Here is a 20,338-nt window from a genome sequence, read left to right on the forward strand (position 1 = left end):
TATCTCTCATTGACTAGCTGGTTATTAGCTGGTTCATTTGTACGATGGAGTGCAGTCAGCTTCTTCAGCCAGTAGGCGTGAATCATGTCAGGGCTTGGTGGTGTCCAACTCCTCATACTGGAAAGCTAGTCTTGGATGTCTGCCTGTTCAGAGAGGTTGCTGTGGTCTGATATTAGGTCCACCAGCTACTTGGCATTGGTGTAGTGTAAGTAACAGAACCCCATATCTAAGAAGATTCCTCATTTACATTAACAACAAATGGAACTCTGTCAGATAGAGTCGGGTCACACCATTACAGCACAATTCCTTTAATACCAATTGTGTGCTCTAATCTATATAATAAAATATTATTGTCAAGAATATCAAATGATGCACTGAGGTGTAGCACGATAAGTTGCCTCAAGGCACTAAATAAAATAACACTGAATTGAATTGAACTGAATCGAATAAGTCCACTTTCTGAGGCAGTGTAAAGATAATTGGTAACATTCACTCGAGCTGTTTCTGCACTATAATGTAGTCTGAATCCTGACTGAAACTCCTCAAATAAACAATTTCTTTGCATACACTTGTTCAGCTATTTTTGAACTATTCTTGTTAATAAAATGAAGCATAGAAATTGGTCTATACAATAATTTGCTATGACAGTAAAAGCTTTTTTAAGTAAATAATTAATTGCCGCAATCGTAAAACTGTTTTAATAAAGATAAACTGATCATATTTAAAACTGAAACATTAATTAATTGTAGGAATTAGACTTATTGATGATTTAAAGGAGAAAATGAATGAAAATAAGTAAATAAGGATAGGAGGGAAACAGTACTAGCAAACATCAGCGACCATTACAGGCACGTCTGTGGGAAGGCGACTTTTAAAGAAATGAGTGAAGTCATCACTCGTCAAAGCTAAAGCAATAGCTCAACAGAGCTGAAACTCTCCGTCAGCCTGGGTACAAGGCTGACAACCTGGCAGGTTCCCATTTTCCTCTTTCTTACATATGGTAAGATGTCCTAGCTTTACAAAGACCCTTTTTTTCTTATAGAGCAATTATTTATCCAGGCCAAAGGAAGATCTAAATTAGCAAGATGTCATTTCCTCTCCAACTTATGAGTTCTTTACTTGAAGGCTCATATTTGTGGGTTGTACCAGGGACTCAAATGTCTCTGACTGGTTTTCTTTTTCAGAAGAGCCACAGTATCCAGATTTGTATGCAGTCATGAATTAATACTGCTGAAAGATAACGGACTTCTGTACATAAAGTACAATTTAGGTAGCTGTTGCTCTTTGTTAGTATTGCAAGTCATTCCATTTTGTCTCTACTGCAGCTATGTTTGGTCTCTTCCTGTTAAACTGAAATTCTTCTATTAACTTATCAATTCTCCCAAGTGCTTGCTCATAAGAGATCATCTGATCATTGGGCTTTTCTAATATAGGAAGGCTTGATTTGAGACAGCTGTTGTTGTAAACTGCCATTATAAGACTGAACAGAACAGCTATCTAACTTTTGTTGACCCCACTGATTTACAGGTAACTAGGGAAATATTGAAGTGTGATCTGCCACAGCATTGTCTTGAGAAATATGGTAGTCTCAAAAGCAAAATGAGATGATATTTGAATTAGTGTTAATTCACTTTAAGTTTTTTAATCAGGTTTCCTAACAGGCTTAATTTAATCAAAAACATTTTCTGAACCAATCACAGATATATAAACTAGTTTGATTGAAAAGTAAAAGACTATAGACAATAAAGCAGTGTTGTTATGTTAACCTAATTAAATACACTCAATTAGGTTACATTTAATTAAATATTTGACCCAAACTTTAGCTCTTATCCATTATTACTGACAGATGAGTCAATTCTTATTTATCAAATACAATATATAAAATATATTAAAAAGGTAAAATGGTAAAAGCAAAAAAAGAGAAAGAAAAAAGTCATGCAAGTGAGTTATGACAAATTCTAGCTGTCACGAATGCAAAGATATTTTGCAAAAACAGACTAGTGAGTTTATCCTGGAGCAGCTCACAGGTTTAGTAAAAGATACAATGTTCTTGGTTAAAAACCAATTCTGCTCTTAGATTAGTGAAGAATATCTTCCTGTATTCGTTTTGGCCACTCACAGAAATGAAGCAATGGTGTGACTGACTTGCGATCCATTAAATCCTCTTAGCGTGGACAAATTGGGCATGTTAGGGAGTTAACACCAACGCAGGCAGATGGAAGTTAATCTGATATACATTAAATATTCATTCAGTTTAAAGTGAAGACTGTCAACTGTGCTCAAATGTCGAACAAGCTGATCCAGGGGGAGGATGTGTGTGTGTGTGTGTGTGTGTGTGTGTGTACACAACAAGCTGTAATAACATATTTCAATGAAAGTCTCAGCAGTATTGAATATGATGGCACACCAGTGATTACCAACATTTGACTGGTTAGTTTCCATTTCCAACGTTCTGGAGGCGATAGATAAAAAAACGATCCAGTTTTGATGCATGTCTGTCACTACTTGAAATTCTCCACAAAGAGTTTCAAGCTTTCTGTAATTCAGTGGAGCAGAGCACAGCCTTCGGAGAACTGGCAGAATCATTCACAGAGGGAATGACGTGACTCAGAAGAAGACAAAGAAAGTCAGAGGAACCACTGGTAGGTTTAAACCCCTTTATGAAGTGCTCCAGCTAACAGTGGCAATAGCAATGAATTTCAGTATTATTTTCTGACATTGTTTTCTAATGTTATATTTTGACAGCTTGTCTACTGAAGACAGTAAAGGTTAGAATAAAACAAAGTTATAAAGTGCCTTGAGGTGACTGTTGTTGTGATTTGGCACTATATAAATAAAATCACTCACTAAGAGGCATTGTGTGCAGGCTTATCATTAGTAAATAAGATGTGTTGGTGCAGTAGAAAGAAAGTCAAAGGTTAATTTCATGACACAGATCAGTGATGCAGATTGAAAACAAACATTACCTGAAACACTAGCAAGCAAAAGTGCAAATCTTCTGATAACGCAGGGTCATTAATATGACTTAGAAGTGTCTGTTTATGTCATGGTCCTGGGTCGGTGACCCAGCGCTTTGTTTGTTATTAGTGTTTTCTAGTTTATTTCTGATCTTGTATTGGTTGTTGGTGTTTGGTTGTGTTTATCTTCCCTACCTGCGTCTCCCTCGGTGCTCTGTTCATGTCCTCGTGTTATGTAAAACAGTCTGTGTGTTTCCTGTTTTACTTTGTAGGGTTGTGTCTCGTTATGTCCATTAGTTCCAGCTGTGTCCCCTCCTGTGTGCCATTTCCTGATTACCTGGTGTGTGTATTTATAGTGGGTGTCGGTCTGTGTTCGTTGTCGGCTCGTCTGTGTTTCATGGTGTCTGTTCCTCGTCTGTGTCTCTCTGCCTCCCACCCCATTCGTATGATCTCAGGTTTGTTATTTAGCTCACCCAGTTTAGGTTATGTTCTGTCCTGCTTTCAGTTCTGTTATTTGTATACTGTAAATAAACCCTCACTCATCTCATCATATCGGCTGTCTGCATTTTGGGTCCTCCTTTTCCTCCACACCACACGGCTCACCCCGCCAGCCGTGACAGTACGAGCCGACCAAACATGGACCCAGCAGCATCCGCACCCTCCCAGGAGTTTCGGGAGGAATTGGTTGACTCTGTTTCAAGGTTAGTTAACCTGTGGCTTGAGCATGAGGGGGAGGCATTTCACCGCGCTGTAGAAGCCAGGCTACAGCAGCTAATCCTTGCTCACTCCTGGCTACTGGACTCACTTCACCCGCTCGCACAGAACTTCATTCTGAACGAGCTCCGTCTTCACCCCCCGGCTGCTACCACCCACCCTGCAACTCATGCTTCACTTCCGACAGAGGATGTTCTGCCCGGCCCGTCAACCCAGCCTTCAAGGGGGAAAAGGCGCTCACGCTGCCGACGCTCCTCGCCACAGTCGGACCTGGGGATTTCTGAGCGGCCGGCTGTGGTGAGTGGACAAGACACTCTTTTGGTTTCACCAGAACTTGTGACGGTTTATACCGGGGCTGTGTTTTTTGAGCCTGCTGCACAGCCGCAAGCTCGTTTAGCTGCGCAGCCGCAAGCTCGTTTAGCTGCACAGCAGCATTCAGCTCGGCCCCCGATATCCCCACTAGCCCAGTCATCTATGCCATCTTCACCGACTCCCTCTGTACAGCAGGCTGCGTCTCTGCCTCCCGTTTTGGACTCTTTTTCTAAGTGTTTTTTGCAGAGAGACAAACCACACAATCCTGCACACTTTCCTCAAGAGCTGGCCAGTTGTGAGACTGAGATGCACTCCAGGGCCTCCCCAGAGGCTGGGTTTCAGCTCCAGCCTCAAGACTCGTCCGCTGGAGGGCCCGAGGAGCCCGTCCAGCCCCAAGACTCGTCAGCTGGAGGGCCCGAGGAGCCCGTCCAGCCCCAAGACTCGTCAGCTGGAGGGCCCGAGGAGCCCGTCCAGTCTTCTGCCTCGTCAGCTGGAGGGCCCAAGGAGCCCGTCCAGCCGCCAGCTGCAGCCTCATCATCATCCTCGCCGGCTGCCGCTCCATCCACGCCGCCGGCAGCAACAGCGGCTTCATCTACACCGCCGGCAGCAGCAGCGGCTTCATCCTCGCCGGCAGCAGCAGCGGCTTCATCCTCGCCAGCTGCAGCCTCCGTGTCTTCACCCACGCCGTCGCCTGGTCCAGCTCCGGCTTCACCCACGCCGTCGCCTGGTCCAGCTCCGGCTTCATCGTCGCCTGGTCCAGCTCCGGCTTCATCGTCGCCTGGTCCAGCTCCGGCTTCATCGTCGCCTGGTCCAGCTCCGGCTTCATCCGCCTCGCCTGGTCCAGCTCCGGCTTCATCCGCCTCGCCTGGTCCAGCTCCGGCTTCATCCACCTCGCCTGGTCCGGCCTCTGCATCCGCCTCGCCTGGTCCGGCCTCTGCATCCGCCTCGCCTGGTCCAGCCTCAGCTTCCGCCTCGCCTGGTGCTGCAGGGGCCACGCCACCTTCAGGTCCCAAACTGCCGCCTCGACACCGTCGGTCATCTGCCAGGCCGCATGATCGGCATCTTTGTCACCGTGGCCGGCCCCCGGACTTGCAGTCCCGCTGTCGCCGTCCGCACGGTCGGCCCCCTGAACTGTTTCCACGTCACCGCCGCTGCCGCGTGCACGGTCGGCCTCCTGAACTGTTTCCGCTTCGCCGCCGCTGCCGCGTGCACGGTCGGCCTCCTGAACTGTTTCCGCTTCGCCGCCGCTGCCGCGTGCACGGTCGGCCGCCTGAACTGTTTCCCCGTCGTTGCCGCCTTCCGCACGGTCGGCCCCCGGAACTGCACTGTTTTGGCCTCCGGCGCTGTCGGCCTCCGGGTCGGCCCCCTGAACTTGTCCGTCTGGGCCTTTTTGGACTCTGTCCCTCCGTCCTGGACCCCCGCCTCCCGCCCTGGTCGGGTCGTTTTTGGGTTTTGGGGGGGGGTTTTGTGTTTCTGTTGGGCTGTCTGGAGCCAGCCCTTGAGGGGGGGGTACTGTCATGGTCCTGGGTCGGTGACCCAGCGCTTTGTTTGTTATTAGTGTTTTCTAGTTTATTTCTGATCTTGTATTGGTTGTTGGTGTTTGGTTGTGTTTATCTTCCCTACCTGTGTCTGTCCTCGGTGCTCTGTTCATGTCCCCGTGTTGTTATGTAAAACAGTCTGTGTGTTTCCTGTTTTACTTTGTAGGGTTGTGTCTCGTTATGTCCATTAGTTCCAGCTGTGTCCCCTCCTGTGTGCCATTTCCTGATTACCTGATGTGTGTATTTATAGTGGGTGTCGGTCTGTGTTCGTGGTCGGCTCGTCTGTGTTTCATGGTGTCTGTTCCTCGTCTGTGTCTCTCTGCCTCCCACCCCATTCGTATGATCTCAGGTTTGTTATTTAGCTCACCCAGTTTAGGTTATGTTCTGTCCTGCTTTCAGTTCTGTTATTTGTGCACTGTAAATAAACCCTCACTCATATCACCATATCGGCGGGGGCTCGAACCGGCAACCTTCCAATTACAAGGCGATTACAAGGCGAACTCCCACTTCTAAACTCAAGTGCAAACTAACTACATTCACACTCCGATGAACGCATCGGAGGGCAACTCGGGGTTAGTATCTTGCCCAAGGATATTCGGCATGCAGACTGGGGAGGCCAAGGATCGAACCACCAACCTTCCGATCAGTAACTGATCTGCTCGACCACCTGAGCCACAGCCACCCCAAAATCCATTTTGGAATAAAGTTGTAACACGACAAAATGTGGAGCAAGTGAAGTGCTGTGGATATTTTCCAGATGCACCGTAGTCTTGGAACTGATGACCTGTTGAACCTGCACAATAAAGAGAGGGTTTGCACAAATTTGAAAACCAGCTCTCTTAACAGTTTGCTTCTTGTCCAGGTGTGTGGAGTAGCACTGAATAACTGCTTTAGTTGCTTGATGATTTGGTGGACTGTCTCCATGTGGTTAGGAGACCAAAATAACCTCGTGTGTATTTATCCTCTTGTCTACGATATTACATTAGTAGTATTAATAGTTCTTTAACTTACTTTTGAAAGTTCTGATCGTCACATTTGATCCTTTGCCTCACGTTTAATGACTAAAGATCAACTGTAATATATTGAAATCCAAATAACGTTCTTTTGAAAGTAGCATTGTAATGTGTACACAGCTAAACTAAGATGAAGAGACATGACCAGAAACTGACAGGACAGACTTCAGTTTCAATGACCAGCTTCCTCAGAAACCTGCAGAAACACATGGTCCTGTTCCCAATTCAAACACAGACACACCCACAGCACACATCCACTCAGACATGGAGGGTACCCACAGAAGAACATACAGCCACACACTCCCATTACAGCATCTTCAATAGATGGTCACATTATCGCTACAGTAACCACCAGACTCCTCCGTGTTATTTCCAGCAATCACCATGAGCATGCAATCTTTTGGAGCCTGTTTTGTTCATCACATTGTCTCCAGTCTGCTGTTCCACCTGCTAGTCAGAATCCAGAGCAGCCCACCTATCCTTGGTATCACAAGCATATCATGTTCTCCAACAGTCTTCAGTAAAGATGAAACACTCTCACACACCACCTAGGATTTTTCCATAGATCTGCTTCTTGTACTCTGTTGCCTACAGCAGATTATGTAACTTCTATCACCTTGAGTACATACCATCGTCTTCTCCTGTGGTTGCAGGATTCTTCTTTGTCGCTTAGAAAGACAACAGTCTCAGGCCATGCATCAATTACCACATTTCAGACCAAATTACAATAAAAAAAATATATCAACTCCCTCTGAAAGTTCAGCTTTCTAATTCCTTCAAAGGGCCACTGTTTTCACAAACCTTCACAAAGTATTTTAAGTTTCTATGCCCTTTGGACTCACAAGCACCCTGCAGTGTTTTAGCCACTAATGCTGTGATTTCCCTTATCTCTTAATGCTCGTGTATCTCTACAATATCCTAATCTTTTCCAGAAGTCTGAAGAAACACCATGTCCATGTGTGGCAGGTGCTACAGAGTCTGCTGGAGAACTCATTATATGTTAAAGCAGAGAAATGTGAGTCCCATGGGTAAGTCAAAGCAGTCGTGAACTGGCGCACCCTCACGACTCAGAAGCAGTTTCAGCGCTTTCTAGGATTTGCAAATTTTATTGTTGAAGTTGACGCCTCTACCAACGGTCCACTCTAGAAAGTCAACTATAGCCTTGCTCTTTTTTTTCCTTTCATCTAACTGTTGATTGCAATGTCAGAAAATGGGAGCTGCAAGCTGTAAAGTTAGCATTAGAGGAGCAGCAACATTGGTTGTGGCAACACCCAAACACCCATTTGTTGTTTAGTCTGTTCAGAAATATCTAGTTTATCTGCTAAATGATTGAATTCTCATCAGGCTCCTCTGCTTTTTGGATATTTAGACTTTTCCATTTCCTACAACCCTGAGTCTAGGAATATAAAACCTGACGCCCTGTCTCATCAGTTCGCCTCAGAGGATGAAACAGCCGAACTAGAAAACATCCTGCCATCCACATGCTTCATTGGCTCCCTCACCTGGGAGAAGGATCACCAGGTATCACCAACTTTCAAGCCTTGAAAGCTGGTGATACTAATTACTACAGGTGTTCCAACTTTTCTGGATTACTTACAGCCCCCTCTGTCTGCATAAAGCAGTGTTGGACACACTGTGGTACCCTCATCAGCATCAGCTGAACAGTATTACTGCAGAAAGTAGTGTGTTGGTACAAAGATGGTGAGAAAAAGGCAATTAACAATGGAAGAGAGACGGACCATCATAACTCTTATAAATGTAGGTCTGTCCTACAGAGAGACTGCAAAGAAAGTCAAGGTGTCAGTGAGTCCAGTTTCCTTCTACACTATGAAACAAACAGGAAGAGGTCTGACAGACCCAGAGACACGACTGAATCAGGTCATGTGATGGCGGCTCACAGGACAACAGCTTCAAGCAGCTTAACAGTGGTCGTAGTAAGAAAGTCTCACTTTCAGCTGTGAAGAGAAGACTTCAAGCTGCAGGTTTGACAGGATGAGTTGCAGCGAGAAAGCCAGATGTCAGAATAAGACAAAGAGGCTTGTCTGGGCCATGAAACACCAACACTGGACTGCTGAAGACTGGAAGAAGGTTTTATGGACTGATGGATCAAATGTGAAATCTTCAGTTCATCACACAGGATCTTTGTCGTCGAGTAGGTGAAAGGATGGATCCACAGTGTGTGTCATCAACTGTCAAACATGGAGGAGGAAGTGTGATGGTCTGGGGCTGTTTGCTGGATCCAGGGTCGGTGACTTGTAGAGTGGGAGGCACCATGAACCAAAACAGCTGCCACAATATTCATGCAGCACCCTCTGGTATGGTACCAACTAGGTCGGGGTTGCTTCATGATGAAGCTTCATGATGAAGCTCATTAATCAGCGTGTGATTAATGAGGCATTCAAAACCTACTTTCTATCATCATTGTTGGCTAACTGATTTTTTTCTGCAAATTAGAAACACAAAAGGTAAACCAACACACTGACCACTTATCTACACACACATTCACCATTCAGGGACCTAAAGTTTCCTCCAGCTGCCATGGTTCATGTTCATATGAACACACAGCTGAGACGTGCAGCAGAAGCTACCTGCTTATGTCCAGGCTCAGTACAGCTGGTAGCTCAGTATAATGAAATCACTGTCACCTGCTTCTTTTAGTTTCTCAAACAATGCTTGTTTGGTATGTGGCTAAAATGTGGCACGACCTCTGAGTTACTGGTTTCTCAGTAACCTGGTTGACTTAAAGTGGTTAAACAATTAGCGCTGTTTTACTGCATCGCACATTCCTCAGATACTTTTAACACACAAAGGTGCATCTTTGTTTTAATGAGTTTAAAACTCTGACATGCTTCTAAATAAAGTACCATCGATCAGATGTAGGTTTTTTGTCACAGCAAAGAATCAGCTTATCTTCTAAACCTAAACAGACATGCCGAGAAACTAATATTGAATTTTAAGAATTTTTATTGAAGACTTAAACAACGACCATGTATCCTATTAGCTTACTGTTCCCAATATGCTGGAAAAAGTGGAAAGAGCTAGTAAAGTTGATAAGCAGGCATATCCAGCTGTTAAAACTCACTGGCAGAAGTGGAGACAGCAGATCACCTGCTCTGTCTGCTGCTAAAACGAGCAAATGTGACCACAGACATGTTTGTCACAATTATATTACCTTCCGAAGTGCAAAGTGGTATTCCTTGCATACCTGATGGCTTGTATGTTTTGCACATGGCACTTGTTCATAAATATTCACTTTATTGTTTGTGAGTAAACTGGTTGCTAACTACTACAGTACATCTCTGCTGCTTTGAGTCTCCTTCTGCTTGGGATGATTCATAATTCACAGAGTAGAATGAGAATGAAAGGCACAAATGAAAGTGAAGAGGAACGGGGGGAGCGGGTTAGCTCAGTGCACTGAGCCGGCGCCTACATGCCATATGGCTGAAAGCGGCCAGCCTGAGTTCAAGTCTGACCTGTGACCCTTTGCCACATATCTGTCCCGCTTTCCTGTTGTTGCTTCACTGATCTGTCTGATAAAAGCTGAAAAAGGCCAAAAAAACAAGAAACTTGACAAAGATTGGTTTCTGATATTTATATTGAAACATGTAAGATTCTTTTTAGTTGCATTTTTTAATCACATTGGTCATTATCTCTAAATAATTTACACGTGTTTTAGAAGAATAAATTTAGAATAGATGCTAAAAGCTGTATTTGTTTACTTTCAGTAAGATATCAGTTTCTCTCCATAATGTATTCAGAAAGCAGCCAATCGACCAATCCATACCAGCCAGCCTCATTAAGCATGTCATTTATGCCTTAACAAAAATTAATCTAAATTCTCTCTGGTTTGGAAGAGGCCCCTGCATCCCTCACCTATCACTGCTCTGCAGAAGGCAGCCAGGCGGATCGGCAAAGGAGGGAGAGCCAGACATAAATCAACAATGGGAATGGTCCCAGCATGGAGGCTCCAAATCAAGGTCGGGAGAAAGCAGCCTATCAAACTACAGGGGTCAATAGATAAAAGGTTGTTAGGTGTGTGTGTGTGTGTGTGTGTGTGTGTGTGTGTGTGTGTGTGGTTTATCTTTAAATTAATGATAATCTTTTAACTCATTTCTTAATTATTATTATTTCTGTTTGCTTTAGCTGTTAGCTGTTCAGACATCGGTGTCGTTATTTTGGAAACACTGCATCAGGATATATTACATAAGGCTGAGGTAAACAGTAAATGGACCTGTATTTATAAAGTGCTTTTCTACTCTGAGCACTCAAAGATATACATAAACAGTCCTCTTTAACCAGTACACACACCACATGACTGATAATGGGTGACTACTAGTCCCAAGGATTTATTCTATAGTCCATTCATCATACTTCTGAGAATACAAATCCATAAAAGTGCTGAGCATGTTAATATTACAATACATACAGTGAATATGTGGAGGAGTAGCAGCTCTACTCTCCCAAATAGCAAAGTCCTCAGTTTATTTTTAAAGGAGATGCGAGCCACCGATGTGAGTGAGTGTAGAGGACAGCTTTGAGTGCTCAGAGCAGGAAAGCACAATATAAGAACCAGTTCATGTACATAAGTATGGTCTGCGTATAATATACAACAATAACAGGCTTAACAAAGAGTAACAGTTATGTTGGGCCCATCTAGAAGTAAACCCACCTGCCTGCCCACTATTACACCACCTATTACACCACCTATTACACCACATATTACACCACCTACTACTTCACCTATTACACCACCTATAACACCACATATTACACCACATATTACACCACCTATAACACCACATATTACACCACATATTACTTCACCTATTACACCACCTATTACACCACCTATTACTTCACCTATTACACCAGATATTACACCACATATTACACCACCTATTACACCACCTATTACACCACATATTACACCACCTACTACTTCACCTATTACACCACCTATAACACCACATATTACACCACCTATTACACCACCTACTACTTCACCTATTACACCACCTATAACACCACATATTACACCACCTATTACTTCACCTATTACACCACCTATAACACCACCTATTACACCACATATTACTTCACCTATTACACCACCTATTACACCACCTACTACTTCACCTATTACACCACCTATTACACCACATATTACTTCACCTATTACACCACCTATTACACCACCTACTACTTCACCTATTACACCACCTATTACACCACCTATTACACCACCTATAACACCACATATTACACCACATATTACTTCACCTATTACACCACCTATTACACCACCTATAACACCACATATTACACCACCTATTACACCACATATTACTTCACCTATTACACCACCTATAACACCACCTATTACACCACCTATAACACCACCTACTACTTCACCTATTACACCACCTACTACTTCACCTATTACACCACCTATTACACCACCTATTACTTCACCTATTACACCACCTATTACACCACCTACTACTTCACCTATTACACCACCTATTACACCACATATTACACCATCTATTACACCACCCACTACTTCACCTATTACACCACCTATTACACCACATATTACACCACCTATTACACCACCTATTACACCACATATTACACCACCTATTACACCACCTTCATGTGTTTTAAAAACTAGAGAAACGTTTTGTTAATTTTATTTTTTTATGTTCCAACGTGAGAAGTTCTGTTTTGTATTCAGTGTGGCCTGTTTTCATGTTTCCCTTCATCTTCTTTCTCTCTTGTTTTGTTAACTGTATCCACGATTGTTCAATAAAAATATTCTGAGTAAAATAAAAACTAGAGAAACTTGTATCGGTGTTGATCTGCTTCTGTCTCCTAAAACTGTGCCAGTTTTGACAGATGGTTAGATGGTAACAGATTCAAAAGTGGGCTCTCTCTCTTACAGCAATAAAATCTTCTGACGTCACCTTTATCATATTCATCATCTTAATTTATCATCATTTTTTAATCCATCAGTCTAAAGACAGAACAAACTTGGACAAATGCTTCCCTGAGCTGAGACTACAGACATGTAAAAATCATATTGTAGGAAACGTCAGCAAACGCATCCCAAAGAATCAGGCTTTAAGACAAAAAACAAGAAACTAAATGGAAACGAAACTAAATTCTGAAAGATCCCTGCCCAAATGTCCCATTTAGAAATGTTCTAAATCTTCTAAATAGTAAAGGATGAAGGCAAATAAGAGGTCTGATAGCAGGATAACAAAATGTTCTTATATATTGGAGCGGCTCTGGGAGCAGACAGGTCAGCATACAGAAAGTGTGGCTTCCCCTCTCAGGCAGACAGTCCTCCACTCTGCACATGATATTAAACGTTAGGCAGTCTTCTCCAGTTCTCAAAAGCAACCAAAAGACACAAATCAATGCACAAACACTTCTTCCCTCCATGTGAGTTAAATGCCTTCCTTCAATCAGCTGTACAAAGGCAAAGCAGCTGAGCTAGCACCAAGACAGAGAGAAAAGGGAAAGCCCTCATACCTCCTCCTACCTCGAAGAGAGATTAAAAGAGTCTAATCTTTCAACTCCAGATTCCCTGGCCTTTGTCTGTGTGCTGGGAATGTGGCATCAGCCCAAATGGGATGGAAATTCTATATTTGTGAAAGGTTAAGAGAAGCAAAGTCTACGAAAAACGGAGGAAAAGAGAAGAATAAATGTATTTAAATGACATCTGATCTAAATTAATTAAACAAAAAAAGAGTCCGGGGACTTTTTCATCTAAGTGGTATTGATTATCTTATAAGGAGTCAGATTATTGTGTCTACTTAGCAGCTGAAGGATGGTGGTTTGGACAAATGTGTATTGATTGTGAATAATTAAATTCATGGGAAGAGTTTTCAGCGCACATAAAAGAAGGAGAGGTGCTGGGATCTATTTCATGTACCAGTGGTACTGTTCACACAGAAAGAAGCGAATGTTCGGAGCTCAGGATTTATCAAATGACAAGAAGTTTCTATGTAAAGTCAATCAGCGCGCCTTTTCTTTGGCCTGTAGGGAGGAAATAAGTAAAGGAGGTTTCTTTAAATAGAAATCAATTTCACCCTGGCTACACACATCTGTAAAGCAACTGAAACACAGCTCTAGCAAAATTGTCAGCACAAAAGGATGTGATATAAAGCACCTGCCATCGTGTGATTGGGTAAAGAAAAGGGACTCGGGGGGGCCGTTCTGTGGAAAGGCATCCTTATCACTGCCTGCAGGGCCGATGTCATTAACCTGGACTTCACTAACTGTGGCTGGATGAGATTCTGATTTTATGGTGTAATCATACAAAAACACATCCACACGCTCGCCAGATTCCTGCTGTGACAGCGGAGGGAAAAAAGCCAAGTCATGTGCAAAAGGACAACGTTTTAACATTCTTATTATAAAGTTATTTACACTAAAGTCGGATACATACTGTCCCAGCTAAAGCCCACTCTTAGGCTACGTTCACTCTGCAGGTCTTGATGCTCAATTCCGATTTTTTGATCAAATCCGATTTTTTTTGTCTGCTCGTTCACACTACAAATAAAACGCGACAGCAAACACGCTCCAGTGTGAACGCTCAAAGCGGCCGCATGCACAAAAGAAGACGTCACACACAACGCGCTCTGTTCAGACCCAGAGCAACAGTATTGTTTGACTGATGGCCCTTAATATTAAATCCTTCTCTCACCCCAACCAATCACAGCAGATGGCCCCGCCCCTCCCTGAGCCTGGTTCTGCTGGAGGTTTCTTCCTGTTAAAAGGGAGTTTTTCCTTCCCACTGTCGCCAAAGTGCTGCTCATAGGGGGTCATATGATTGTTGGGTTTTTCTCTGTATCTATGAAGCGCCTTGAGGCGACTTTTGTTGTGATTTGGCGCTATATAAATAAAATTGAATTGAATTGAATTAATATAAAGACTTCGGACTTCACGTTTCCCAATTTTGCTTTAAGTTATTTTGTTATTTACATAATAATGTAAATAACCTAATAATGATCCTTATTGCTGTTTTAGAGGAGCGCTGCTTCAAAGGATAGTTACAGATTTCTGTCAGAATCTGCAGATTATACAGAACAAATAAAATGTTCACGTTTCTCCAACGTTGTCTTCCCAACAGGTTCACTGACATCTACACCGGATGGACAGGAAGCGTTCGCAATGTCTTCTCGGGCGCTGATAATTGGCGTCTGTCTTGTGTCGGTGACGTAAAATTTAATGCGACATGACCGTTCACACAGCAGTCGCTTTCTAAAACATCAGATATGTATCGATTCAGTACCACATACGAAAGTGACCAAGGTCGGATTTGAAAATATCGGATTTGTGCCGTTCACACTGTCACACCATGATCGGATATGGGTCGCACAGGGTCAAAAAAATCGGATTTGATGCGCTTTCGCCTGCAGTGTGAACGTAGCCTTATTTGAGCTGGTTCAGCTTTGCCTCTTAGAGCGAAACCACGTAGGAGTAAGAATATAGGCGGGGTTATACTGCGTATTAGCCACATGCTAACACAAACGCTGTTCCAGAAACAGAAGATGTCAGAAGATCTTTCAAATAAAGTCTCATTACAGTAGAAAAGGGGAACATAACTATGACCTGGAAGACGTCGCTACCAACCGCCAGCATACTGAGAGGCAAACACGCCAAGTTTAAACTTGAGGTTTTAGCAGTTTGAGTCGTGTCTAAATCTTTCAGCATCAACAGCAGCAGGGTTTCTAGGTGTTTTACCTTCGCTGCAGAAGCGGCCCTTGTATTCTGTTTTGGAGCAGTCACAAACCGGTTCTCCGTCCACCACTGTGCACATCCCACCGTTCTCACACGGGTTCACGGTGCACCATCCCTCCGACTCCAGCGGCACGTTAAGGCTTCCTAGGAACAGGGGCTGTGAGATGCCATATTTGAGGTCTGCGATTGTGCCACTGAAGGGCTGCATGTTTCGCACTGTAGGCAGTGTAAGTGCACCGCTGCGGATATCCTGAGGCACTCCACCTAGGAACAGGTCGCTGACTATTTTCATGAACTGACGCTGAGGCTTTACCTCGCCTGCTTTGGCTTGGCCGTCCAGCACCAGCACTGTGCGCAGGTTGTACCTGCTCAGGGTGGCAAAGTGCCAGCTGCTGTCATCTACCCGTCTGTCTGACACAACAGTGGTCTCAGCACAGTCGATGCTGAAGCGCAGCTGCAGTAGTCCCTCTGCCACTGAGAGCTGTAGAAAGTCACAGTAACCTCCATCGTCAAAGTACAGCAACAGTGCGTCTGAGGCCTCTGTCTTAAACTGGAAGCTGAGGTCACCGCGGGTGCTGGCGTCCCAGCGGAGGTAGCGTGCCCACTGACCTGGTGTACCTAAAAATTCCAGTCCCAGGCATGTGCTGAGGAACACATGCAGCCTGATAGAAAAACCTACAAGATCCATAGCTGTAAATAATTTCTTAATCCAAAAAAATGTCTGACGAGAATTCGGTTCGATTCAAATCTCAGGGACTGGACTCAGTTTCAGGGTTGCACAGTTCAATCTTCAATATAGATATATTTGGATAAACATTTATTATAAAAAAATATGTCTTTAAAAGAGGGAAAGGGCAATAGCAGGAGAACAGTCGTTGTAGTTAACAGTCGTAAGGTAAATCGCAATAAATTGTCCAGGTGTTGCAGGGCAGTGATTGTTGTTGCAGAGCAAGCTGACAGAAGGAGGAGACGTCGCCCTGCTCTTCAGACCAAGATGGAGACTTGTGGTGCGAGGTCATGTGAGTGGAATTTCCTCCTTCATTTTGTCTGCTGGGATGTGGAGCTGGCAGAGGAGCCGCTGGCCTTTTGCAGTTACATCCCTGTCACAAAACAGAAGGCACATGGTTACAGTGAGTCTGCAGCAGCACACATCCTGACCACTGCAGCTCTGTGCTCCACACTGCTCACATGGATGCAGGAGACTCTCACACCAACTGTACTCACACAAAGTGGAGCACTACAATGCATCTGTGCACGTAGCAGGAAAACACTTGTTGTAAAAATGCAGTTTTGTTTATTAGAATTTCATCATCTTTATTTCATATTCAGAGACGTGCAGAGATAATCAGAGGAAAACCAGGTTACACACTCAGCTGTGAATGGTCCACTAAAATACATCCAACCTTTTCTCTGCACGCTGCAGAAAACCATCCTGAATAACAGTGCCTGTGAAATCACTGCATTTTCCCTCCTCCACAAAGGTTGTTGGGAGTTATCGGTCATCTGCTAGGGAAATTAGTCTCATTATTCTCATGGCAGTGCATGACTATCAGTCAGCCAGGCGCACTGCCTTTATCTGATGACCAGCCTGGAGAGACAGCGTTCAGCTTCAGCGTTCAGCGTTCAGCTTCAGCTGAATAAAAAGAAGCACAGAAAACACAAGCAGGCACTGATCCACTGGCTAAATAGTATTTTATTTAATAAAATCTCAGTTTATATATTTTTTAATACAGACAAATTGTACACTCGGTCTTTTATATTCCTAAAAATTATATTTATGCTTTCTGTATGAACTGTCAAGTCCTTCCACAGTACTATCCAAAAATCTTGAGACACCTCTCGTTGCTTTACTTATTTCTTGATTTATTCACGTCCAAGGACAAAGAACAACGAGCTTACAGCGAGCCTAAGGTTCAATAGTTTGTCATCATAGCTGCTTTTCACTCATTTTCAATCCGGTCCTTGTCGCTGACATTTTCAGAGACACAACACAAAGATAAGCATCGAATGGTCTTTTTGCACCAATAACTTGACATATCTCAGAACACATCTGACCTTTAAGAATTGAAGGAAACTGGACACCTGGAGGACGAAAGAGGAAGTGTCAGGCCTAAAAAACGACACAAAGCAGATAATATCTGAAAACCATGTCTTTAAGAAACAGCGAAACATTTAAAGACACAGAGGCTAAGACTTGCTCCTGGACCCTCAGTTCATAAGCCGTTAGAAAGGTCTCACAGTAGCTGTCATGGAGCCGATCTTAAGGAAGAAAAAAAGTGATCTATGCCAAATTACACAAGCGCTCGTCTACAAACATCTGTGGCAACTGGACTCACAGTATGATGAACACAAGTATTGAAATTTGCAGGTGAAACTGTCAGAAAAGCAGCACAAAAGTGAGCGTGTACAGCAATGTGTGAGCCCTGGTGGAGGCTCTGCTATGGTTCATTTCAGCCAGTGCTGCAGAGGAAGAGTTCAAAATTGGTGGAATTATATTTTCTATACCACACTGCTGAAAATAAAAATAATACAGGAACACTTGGGGGAACTGGCTATCTGTGCTGATGGACTGGGTAGGAACTAAAAGATGCCACATCAGGGCAGGGATGGAAATGAACAGTGGAAAAGAAATACAGTAGGCTAGTCTGAAACTTCATTGCAGCAACTCAAAATAGTTCCCAGTCATTTGTATGGTCCTCATGTGCTTTATGCCTGACAACATGAGCAGGATGGTGTCCTGGGGAACTCCTCCCAGATCTGGACCAGGGCTTTACTGAGCTCCTGGACAGTCTGAGATGCAACCTGGCAGGGCCAGATGGACCCAAACAGAACCAGAGATGTTCTTTTGGATTTAGGTCAGGCGTGGGTCGGGTTCAGGCAATCGTTTCGAGTCCTTGATCCTGTAGGAAGTCCACATGAGACCAGCCACTGCATAAAGAAGAACCCCGACTTGTGTCAGGTCTGACGATCTGTCTATCATCACGATACCTATCAGGAGCCTCTGCATAACCTGAAGGGGTCTGAGCGTCCCTCTATGGTTATATCGCTGTGATCACGAGCCCCTCTAGAGGACGGTGGGTCAACCTCATGAAGTCTGTTTCTGATTGTTTGGTCCGAGACCGTCACACCTGTGGCCTGAGGTCATTTTGTAGGGCTGTGCCGATCTTAATCCTGTTGTAAGAGGCTGTAAAACCATTCTTGTTTTGTGGCTGTCTCTTTGTTGCTCATCTGTTGTGTCATTAACACCAAGGCACCTCAAACTGATTAGCAACACCTGTTACCTGCAGTGCATCTGGAAAGTATTCACATTTAGTCCTGTCACAGCCTTATTCCAACGTGCATTCAATTTGTTTTCACCTCATAATTCTTTGCATTATAGCCCTTAATGAGAAGATGAAAAAGCAGCTTCAATTCCTGCAAATGTATTAAAAATAAAGAACAAAAATGGTAAATGGACTGGTTCTTATATAGCGCTTTTCTACTCTTCTGAGCACTCAAAGCGCTTTACACAACTTGTGCATTCACCCATTCGCACAAGCACATTTCTCTAGGTGCTTTCTAGATAACATTCACACACATTCATACTCTGATGGATGCATCGGAGAGCAATTTGGGGTTAGTATCTTGCCCAAGGATATTTGGCATGCACACTAGGGGAAGCCAGGAATTGAACCACCAGCCTTCCGATCAGTAGATGACCTGCTCTACCACCTGAGCTACAGCCACCCTTTGTAAATGGGTGTAACACATACATAAGTATTCACAGCTTTTGCTAAATATTATGTTGAACCACCTCTGACAGAAATTCCAGCCGTCATGAGTGTGATGCTAGAAGTCTTTGGGAAGTTTCTCCCACTCATCTTTGCAGAAGCTCGATTGCTCCACCAGGTTGCATGGGGAGCATCGGTGCACAGCCATTTTCAATCAGGTTCAAGTCTGGGCTCTGGTCTTGCATCTTAAGGACATTAACAGAGTGGTTAACATTAAGGATGTCTCTGTAAATTCCTGCATTCATCTTTCTCTTGACCCTGACTAGTCTCACAGTTCCTGCTGGGCCTAAAACTACTGACCTGGGGTTTTTGAGGAGGTTTCACCCTAGTAAACCTAGGGTTTACTAGGGTGAAACCTAGCTAAAGCATATAGTTAGGGCTGGACCAGGTGACCCTGAATCCTCCCTTAGTTATGCTGCAATAGATGTAGGCTGCCGGGGGATTCCCATGATGCATTGAGTTTTTCCTTTCCAGTCACCTTTCTCACTCACTATGTATTAACAGACCTCTCTGTATTGAATCGTATCTGTTATTAATCTCTGTCTCTCTTCCACAGCATGTCTTTATCCTGTCTTCCTTCTCTCACCCCAACCAATCACAGCAGATGGCCCCGCCCCTCCCTGAGCCTGGTTCTGCTGGAGGTTTCTTCCTGTTAAAAGGGAGTTTTTCCTTCCCACTGTCGCCAAAGTGCTGCTCATAGGGGGTCATATGATTGTTGGGTTTTTCTCTGTATCTATGAAGCGCCTTGAGGCAACTTTTGTTGTGATTTGGCGCTATATAAATAAAATTGAATTGAATTGAATTGAATTGAATTGAATTGAATTGAATTGAATTGAATTGAATTGAATTGAATTGAATAGTAGGGAAATAGCAATAGTAGGATAGAGAATTTTGTTTCTCGTGGTCTGGGAGTCAATTTCAAGACCCTGCTTCTTACTTTCATCCTCCACTTCCAGTTCTGAGTGTGAGGACAGAGACTGAATATTTATGTACATGCATTTTTATTCCTTTTAATTTTTAATACATTTGCAAGAATTTCATTCAAACATTTTTCACTTTGTCATTATAGGTCATTGTGTGTAGAATTTAAAAATGAATTGAATCCATTTGGGAACTTTCTGTAACTGATCGGATCAAGATCACAGAGGTTTAGTTGACTTGCTGCTACACTCTGAATAAACAGTCCTTTAACTTTTTGGATCAGTGAAATTTCCCTAAAATTTACTAAATACTAAAATGTGTAAAAAATAAAAATTGGTGCCTTGCTAAAGTAATCTGAGTAG

The 20,338-nt window shown here is 43.5% G+C and overlaps 1 protein-coding gene across 7 annotated transcripts in view; it reads right to left on the reverse strand.

Moving 5' to 3' along the window:
- Positions 1-20,338, reverse strand: part of nrxn3a (neurexin 3a) — a 190,859-nt gene that overhangs the window by 163,491 nt on the left and 7,030 nt on the right. For all 7 annotated transcript variants that reach the window (XR_014871261.1, XR_014871262.1, XR_014871263.1 and 4 more), the window contains exon 2: positions 15,289-16,385. Coding sequence is in view for 4 of the 7 variants with exons in the window: in XM_085144003.1 (XP_085000129.1) it covers positions 15,289-15,973 (685 nt within the window). In the remaining 3 variants the exon portion in view is untranslated. The remainder of the gene's footprint in view (positions 1-15,288; positions 16,386-20,338) is intronic.

The sequence above is a fragment of the Neolamprologus multifasciatus genome, chromosome 19 (assembly GCF_963576455.1).
Source record: "Neolamprologus multifasciatus chromosome 19, fNeoMul1.2, whole genome shotgun sequence".
Lineage (NCBI taxonomy): Eukaryota > Metazoa > Chordata > Actinopteri > Cichliformes > Cichlidae > Neolamprologus > Neolamprologus multifasciatus.